Source organism: Artibeus jamaicensis, unplaced genomic scaffold, assembly GCF_021234435.1.
Source record: "Artibeus jamaicensis isolate MK-2021 breed Jamaican fruit bat unplaced genomic scaffold, CSHL_Jam_final contig_466, whole genome shotgun sequence".
Taxonomy (NCBI): Eukaryota; Metazoa; Chordata; class Mammalia; order Chiroptera; family Phyllostomidae; genus Artibeus; species Artibeus jamaicensis.
The window spans coordinates 20,034,290-20,042,554 of record NW_026521844.1 but is presented as its reverse complement, the minus strand read 5'-3'; the positions used below and the strand labels follow the sequence as shown (position 1 = coordinate 20,042,554).

Below are 8,265 nucleotides of genomic sequence, written 5' to 3'. Positions count from 1 at the left end.
CTGAGAGAAACTCACTCATGCTCGCCAAGGCAAAGCAAAAAGCCACTAGGGCACAATAGAAAGAATTTCTTAAACCAGATAGTTTTTTTAAGCCCAAACCACAAAGTTATATTGCTAAGTTTGACTAGATTAAAATGAAATCTTCTGTTCCACAAAAGACAGTATAAGAAAGTAAAATAAGAAGCCACAAACTGAAAAAGGATAGTTGCAAAACATATAATTTACAGAGGATTAGTGTCCAAGATATGTTTTAAAAAATCCTACAAATCAAAAGGAAAAAGACAAAATGCCCCATTATAAATTGGTCAATGTATATACACAGGCAATTCTTAAAAGAAGAATTCTGAATGTTCAATAAACCTTTAAAAATAAATTTAACTTCACTATTTATCTGGGAAATGAAAGATAGAACAACAATAAGTTTCCATTTCATACCTATCAGATTAACAGAAATGAAAAAGCTTGACGTTAAGAGCTGGGAGGATGTAGAGTAATGGGGAATAAAAAGTCAAGAAAAACAATTGGAATATATGTCCATCAACAAGAGAACAGATAAATCATGGTGTATTCATTCAATCGACTATTACACAGCTATTAAAAGTGAATGAACTACTTCCGGCCAAGATGAAGGTGTAGGTAGACACACTGTGCCTCTTTGCAGAACCAAAATTAAGGACAACAAAAAACTTAGAAACAAAAAAATGAGAACTGACAGAAAATTGAACTGTACGAAAGTCCGACAATCATTCATCCAGACTGGTAAGTGTGTGTGTGGGGGTGGGGGGGGGGGAGTTGGTGGCTGGCAGAGAGAGGTCACGGCAGGAAAAAGCGGTGGCTGGTGAGCCTGGGTGCACAGGCAGCAGCTGGCAGACCCTGGGTGTGGGGAAGCAACGAGCAGACCCACTGAGGTGGGTAAGGTGGTTGGCTGACCACGGTCATACATTCACATGCAGATAAACCAGGAGAAAACAGGCAGCATGACAGACTGAGCAACCCAGGGCCCCAGCGCCAGGAAATAAAGCCTAAAAGCACCAATTGAAAAAACTTGTGGGGGGTGAGGTGCTGGGAGAGACTCTCAGCCTCACAGGAGAGTTCATTGGGAGACTCACAGGGTCCTGGAATATACACAAGCCCACACGCCTGGGAACCAGCACCAGAAGGGCCCAGTTTGCATGTTGGAAGTGGCAGAAGGGACTGAAATCCAAGAGAGAGCAGAGCAAGGGCCATTGTTCGCTCTCTGACCCCGCCCCCACAAACAGCGTCACAACCCAGCATACTGGGTTGCCCCACCCTGGTGAACACCTAAGGCTCCGCCCCTTACTATGTATGTAACAGGCGCATCTAGACCCCAGCCCCCTAAAAAATGGCTCAAACAAAAGAACAGATCCAAGCCCCAGAGCCAATACATTTAAGTGACCAAGAGATAGCCAACCTATCAGATGCACAGTTCAAAGCACTGGTGATCAGGATGCTCACAGAATTGGTTGACTTTGGTCACAAATTAGATGAAAAAATGAAGGCTACACTAAGTGAAACGAAGCAAAATGCACAGGGAATCAATAGTGATGGGAAGGAAACTGGGGCTCAAATCAATGGAGTGGACCAGAAGGAAGAAAGAAACAACCAAACAGAAAAGAATGAAGAAACAAGCATTCAAAAAAAGAGGAGAGGCTTAGGAACCTCCAGGACATCTTTAAACATTCCAACGTCCAAATTATAGGGGTACCAGAAGGGAAAAAGGAAGAGCAACAAGTGAAAAAGTTATTTGAACAAATAATAAAGGAGAACTTCCCCAATCTGGAAAAGGAAATAGACTTTCAGGAAGTCCAGAAAGCTCAGAGAGTCCCAAAGAAGTTGGACCCAAAAAAGCACACACCAAGGCACATCATACTTACATTACTCAAGATTAAAATGAAGGAGAGAATTCTAGAAGCAGCAAGAGATAAGGGGACAGTCACCTACAAAGGAGTTCCCATCAGACTGTCAGCTGATTTCTCAAAAGAGATCTTATAGGCAAGAAGGGGCTGGAAAGAAGTATTCCAAGTCATGAAAGGCAAGGGCCTACATCCAAGACTGCTTTATCCAGCAAAGCTTTCATTTAGAATGGAAAGGCAGATAAAATCGTTCTTGGATAATGTCAAGTTCAAGGAGTTCATCATCACCAAGCCCTTATTATATGAAATGTTAAAGAGACTCACCTAAAAAAAAGAAGATAAAAAACATGTATTGTAAAATGACAGCAAAGTCACAAGTATTAACAACCACACCTAAAACAAAAACAAAACCAAACTAAGCAAACAACTAGAACAGGAACAGAACCACAGAAATGGAGATCACATGGAGGGTTAGCAACAGGGGAGTGGGAGGAGGAGAGCTGGGAAAAGGTACAGAGAATAAGTAGCATAGATGGTAGGTAGAAAATAGATGGGGGGAGGGCAAGAATAGTGTAGGAAATGTAGAATGTAAAGAACTTGTGACACATGGACATAAACTAAAGGGGGGAATGGTGGGGGAGAGGGTGCGCAGTGTGGAGGGGAATGAAGGGGGAAAGAGGACAACTGTAATGGCATAATCAATAAAATAAATTTAAAAATTTTTTAAAGTGAATGGAGTCAAACGCTCCATATGGCTTAATCCCAAAACAGTACGTTAGCCCAGAAAACAGTAGTGAAGAACGCTGTACGCAGAGTAGCATCATTTGTATAAAAACAGGCCTTGTTCAGAATTATAGACGCATGTAGTAAGAGCACAAAAGCACACCTGGGGATGTGAAAGACCAAATTTATTAAGTGCATTACCAGTAAGGACAAAAGTGGAACAAAGAGAACAGAGAAGAGATGTGTACAGGAGCTTTCGACTTTATCTGTCGTATTTTATTCCGTTAAAAAAATATCCGAAGCAAATAGGGCAAAGTATAAAGATTGTATAAGTAAGGTGAGGTGTACGAAGTTGTCCTTACTTTTCTGAATGTTTAAAGACAATGGCCCTGAGTTCAGGAAAGATGTTTCCATTGGAGGGGACATCAAAGTGTAAACAAAATGGAAGCATGTACTTTGTTTTAACCACTGCTCTATCTCCCCGCTTAGAAGAACACCCAGAACAGGGCATGTACTCAACAAATATTTGCTGAATGAATGAACGCCCGCAAAGGCCATGAGATGTGTTAAAATACACCGTGTTCAGACGAGCCCATCATAATGACAGGCAACTTCTTTTGACCCCTACATGCAGCTGCCACTGACTTAACTAGTTGGCCTGGATTACTTCATTCCATCCTTGCAACCAGGGTAAGGACCATTATTACCCTTACAATACAGGCGAGGAAACACAGTCTTAGAGAGTTAGGTAGCTTGCCTGAGGACATAGTGGTTAGGACTATAGTCCATAGTTCATAAAAAAGTCTGGGGTTTGGGGTGTAGGTAGTTGCAACATTTGGAGCTGAGGAAATAAATAAGACAAGGAGGCACATTGAATGTGTACACACATCAAAGAGAAGGTGACCAGGAGCAGATGGGGTGGGGAGGGTGTCTAGTGCCTGACAGCCTTCTAGGGGGACACAGAGCAGGGAATACTGTAGTCTGCCTGAGCAGTCAGGAAAGGCTTTACTAGGAGGAGATGTATGAACTTGACCTTGAAGGAGAAGTGCACCAACAAATGTCAGGCACCCAGCAATTCCTATTCCACGTGTAGTTGGTGTTGTTCAGAAGACCCATTGCTCTGGATTGTGAGAAGAGAGCCTGACCGCACAGGCCGAGAGCACCCATATGTGAAGACAAGCTGGTCAAAGGTAACCTCCATTTGAGGAAGTCTGCTCTCACTATTATACACTGAGAAGAAAGAGCAACTCAGAGCTCTTCTTAAGGAGTCATGACGGCAGCCCTACAGGTAATTGTTTGCCCTTTAATAAGAGCTAACATTGAGCATTTACTGTTTACGGGGCTCTGGGCTGTCATCACAGGCTTTATTGCCTCTAATTCTCACAACTCTATGAGCAGGTATTCTTTATCCCTTCCCAGGGATGAGGGAGCCTGCGTTTAGAAAATTTAACTGTCTTGCCCGAAGTCCTATGAAGTTAGTAAGTGGTAGAGCTGGGATTTGAATCCACAGCTGTCAACTCTCCAGCCCTTATTTAACCATTGCTGGTCACAAGCACAGACATCCATTGAAAGCAGCAAGAGTTTATTGCTTTCAGTTGGCAGAATAAATGAGAACATGATCTGAAAGCAATAAACTAGAAACCACGTTGGCCATTACATTCATGAATGCCTGCCCCATGTTAGGTTCTTCATAAATGCTTGTGAAGTGAGGTAGCATTTAGTTTCAGGAAATGGAAACTAACCCAGTGTCAATGACATAGCAGTTTCAGAAGTCTTTGTAGGGACTGTCCGAGTCAATGCCCCCACCCCTGCGCCTGTGCAACAACCCGTGAGTGTGCACACGTGCACGCACACACACACACACATACTTAGACTTCCTGGTGAGCTTCTCTCTCAAATCTCTGCTCCTCCCACCCTTCCCACAGCTCTTCCTCCTGCTCCTGGGGTCTCTGCCCTGACCTGGCTGTCCTGGCTCCTGTCACCAGGTGCTGAGCTCCTGGAAGGAAGGCCCTGTGTTCCTTTGTCTATCGGCCTGTCATTGAGTAGACCTACTCTGAAAAGACGCACTGAATGAATGGAGTAGGGTTACTCTCCCAAATAGCCTACAGAGACACACAGATAGTGAGAAAAAATGGCACAAGGGAAAGAGATGAAAGAGTTCTGCTTTTCTAAGAAAAAGTAGATAAGGAGAACAAGCCTCTCTTTCCCCCAGGAAAAGTCACCATCAGTCGTACGGTGTGTATTCATTTCATTAATTTATTGCACATTTGCCAAACATCTACTGTGTGCAGGAGGGGGTCTTGGCCTGCAACTGGCTGGCTCATTTTCGCCCTTCCTCAGGAAGCGTTGAAGAGGCCCCTCTCTCCACTGGGCACAGGGTCCACACAGTGGAAGGAAGGACAAGCAGTCACAGATTACAAATGTAAAGGTTATTCTGAGAAAAGGGAGGTAGGAGGAGGAGGTAGAGAGGCAGGATAGAGGGGAGAGGAGAGGGCCGCAGGGAGAAGAGAAAGGAAGACAGAGGTAGCCTGTCTGGATTCTCCCAGAACCACATCTAACAATATTCTGGTCACGTTTTAATTAACTGGAAGGTTCTTTAATTGATGCAAACGAGAGCTTTCTCTCTGATTAATTTTCGAAAAAGCCGGGCGAGTTTAATCATAGTAAACATAATAACCCCAGTTATTACGGCCTGAGCAGCTAAAAGCAGAAAATAAAGACCCCAGAACAGACTATGGTCTTGGTCCTTGCCCTCTGCTACAGGCTGGGCCCAGGCCCAGGGTTCTGAGCTGTTGGGCACCAAATATGGGGGGTCACGGGCCACCAGCAGGACCGGCTGGGTCGGAGCTGGAGGGTGGGGAGGCTGACCCCGGGTGCTCAGGCACCCCAGGTCACTGTCCTGCAGGGCCTGGAGGGGCAGGCCAGCGAGCGGCGCAGGGCCGTGGCACTTTGGGGGCTCGGCTTGGCCCATGAGGCCCGGGTGCTGTCGAAGCCACGCCAGGAACAGCCGCAGGTTACAGTCGCAGCGCCAAGGATTGTTCCCCAAGAGGACCTCCGCCAGCCGGGGCAGAGCCCCAAACACATCGCCAGACACGGTCTCCAGCTGGTTATGGTCCAGCTGGACCTCCTCCAGGCTGCGGAGGTCGCGGAAGAGCGCGCGGGGCAGGGCCCGCAGCTTGTTGCGGCGCAGCGACACGTGGCGCAACAGGCCAAGGCCGCGCAGCAGGCCTTCGGGGAGGGAGGTCAGGCCATTGGAGTGCAAGGCGAGCACCCGGAGGCTGCCGAGGCCGCGGAACGCACCCTCTGGGAGCGCGCTCAGACTCGGGCTCAGGGTCACCCCTAACACGGACAAGCGGCTCAGGTTGCTGAAGACCGCGGCGGGCAGGGTGCGCAGCTGGGTGTCATTTAGCCACAGCTGCTCTAGGCCCGCCATCTCCCCGAAGAGCACCTCCGGGAGCTCTTTCAGCGGGTTCTCGAACAGGGTCAAGAAAGTCAAATTGTGCAAATGGAGAAAGAGCGCAGAGGGCAGGAACTCAAGCTGGTTTCTGGAAACAGTCAAACTGCTCAGGTTGCGGAGCCGGTCGAAGGCCCCTGGCGCGATGGAACCGAGGTGGTTTCCGTCGAGCCGCAGCTCGATCAGGCTGCGCAGGCTGCCCAGTAGCCCCGAATCCAGAGAGATGAGCTGGTTCGATTGGAGCCGAAGTCTCTCAAGTTTAACCTGCGCCTCAAGCAATCCCTTGGGCAGGTGAGTCAAATTGTTTTCCGATAAATCCAACAATCTCAGGTTCCCCAGACGTGTGAAGAGGCTAGCAGGAAGGAAAACGAGTTGATTGTGTTTTAAAGAGAGCTCCTGCAGGTTAACCAGTTTTTGAAACATGTTTTGGTCAATGCTCTTTAGCTCATTGTGGTTCAAAAACAAATGTTCCAGGAGCACCATCTTATCCAAGAGCGCACCTGGAAGATGAGTGATCTTGTTACGCGACAACCTCAGGGTTTTAAGTTTTATCAGGTCGTTGAAGACGCCTGGGGCGAATGCAGAAATTTTGCTATCTGACAGTATCAGGCGCTGCAGGACCCTCATGCCGGTGAAGCTGTGATTCTGCAAGGTGCCTTGGCCCATATGGAAAAGCAGGAGGTGAGTGAGGTTGGTGGGCAGGCCGAGGGCGGCGACGCGCGCCACGTCACCCCCGGAGCACTGCGCCGTGTCCCGGAACGGACACCTGCAGGAGGGCGGGCAGGGGAAGGGCTGGGCGCTCAGGAGCGCGAGCACCGCGCAGGGCAGCGCGAGCTCCCACAGCAGGGGGCTCCTCGGCATGTCTGAAACCTGTGGAAAACACGCAAGGGCAAACGTTCATGTTCGCGCTTGTAACCCTGGGAATTTAATTTGCAGAGGCATGATTCTTTCGCCAGCATTACCACTGACTCGGAATGTGATCCAGATACAACGCACTCTTCCGCTGTCCCTAGGTGTGCAGGTTTGCCTGGGTGGTGGGTGAAAAGACATTCATTCATTCTCCACTATGAGGTCTCATTCTTTTGTTTCACTGATTTTCCACTCTCAGGATACGGCATTGAAATTAAAGCGTTTTCAGGCTATCGAAAGCACAATACTTTAAAATCTTTACATAGATTTTGTTAAAAAATTACATTTTGTAAATTATCTTTACATTGTGTTTCTTTGCATAGAGAAAACTCATTAAATAATCATTTTCACATTGACGCTCCAGACATCACAGAGCAGGGCCATTATAAAATAGGTCTGCTCTGAACTTTATGCCTTACCCAGGGGTGGCTATAACCCAGTCATGATGGGAGAGGCAAGGTCTGTTACCAACGGTCACTGCCTGATTCCTTTGATCACAACCGCACTGCTCTATCGCAGTTCTAACTGCTTTACTAAAACAATGAGCACCTCCTTTGGTAGTGAACACCCTCGGCCACGCTGAAAAAAGCATTTATAATACTCACCACTTTCAAATGCCATGCATTGCTCCCGGCACTTCATTTGAATCGATTCACTTAACCCTTACCCAACCCTGTGTAGATACTGTTATTATCCCCCAAGAATGAAGACAGTAAGCCATGGAAAGTTTAACAATTTAACTAGGGTCACAGAACTAGAATTGAGAGTAGTACATCTGACTGAGCCATAAATGAGAAGCTATTATTTCTAAGATGCTTAGAAATCAATACTCATGCCCTCGCCGGTGTGGCTCAGTGGGTTGGAGCATCGTCCCACAAAGGAAAGGTTGTCGGTTTGATGCTTGGTCAGAGCACATACCTAGGCTGCAGATCGATTCCCGGCCTGGGCACCTCCAGTCCCTACCGGAGGCACCCCATCTACTACGTTTCCTTCTCACATAAGTTACTCTCTCCCTCCCTCTCTCTCTTAAAGCAATGAAATAAAAAATGTCCTCAGGTGAGCATAAAAAAATTAATACTCCTGACAGAGTTATCTGTGAAACACACAGTAATACTAATCTGCCAAAACAATGCTTACCAAATGTAATTCTACACAAATAATTTCTTCCAGCTAAATTTTATTGCTTACGCACTCACAGACTAGCCAAGCCCTCCAGTTGCCCATATTTCATTTAAAAAATATTTGGCCTTACCTGGAATGGTGCTGCACCCCAAAGCAACTGAAAGGCTTAGGGCCTCTCGCCTG

General features: G+C 46.9%; 1 protein-coding gene across 1 annotated transcript; it reads right to left on the bottom strand.

Annotated features, from left to right (window-relative positions):
* Window positions 1-4,838: 4,838 nt before the first annotated feature.
* On the bottom strand, window positions 4,839-8,265 carry GP5 (glycoprotein V platelet). Its single transcript, XM_037153421.2, has 2 exons — window positions 8,213-8,265; window positions 4,839-6,921 (listed from the first exon to the last, which is right to left on the bottom strand). Exon 2 carries the CDS (start codon window positions 6,910-6,912, stop codon window positions 5,194-5,196), a length of 1,719 nt encoding a protein of 572 aa, XP_037009316.2. The 5' UTR covers window positions 6,913-6,921; window positions 8,213-8,265; the 3' UTR covers window positions 4,839-5,193.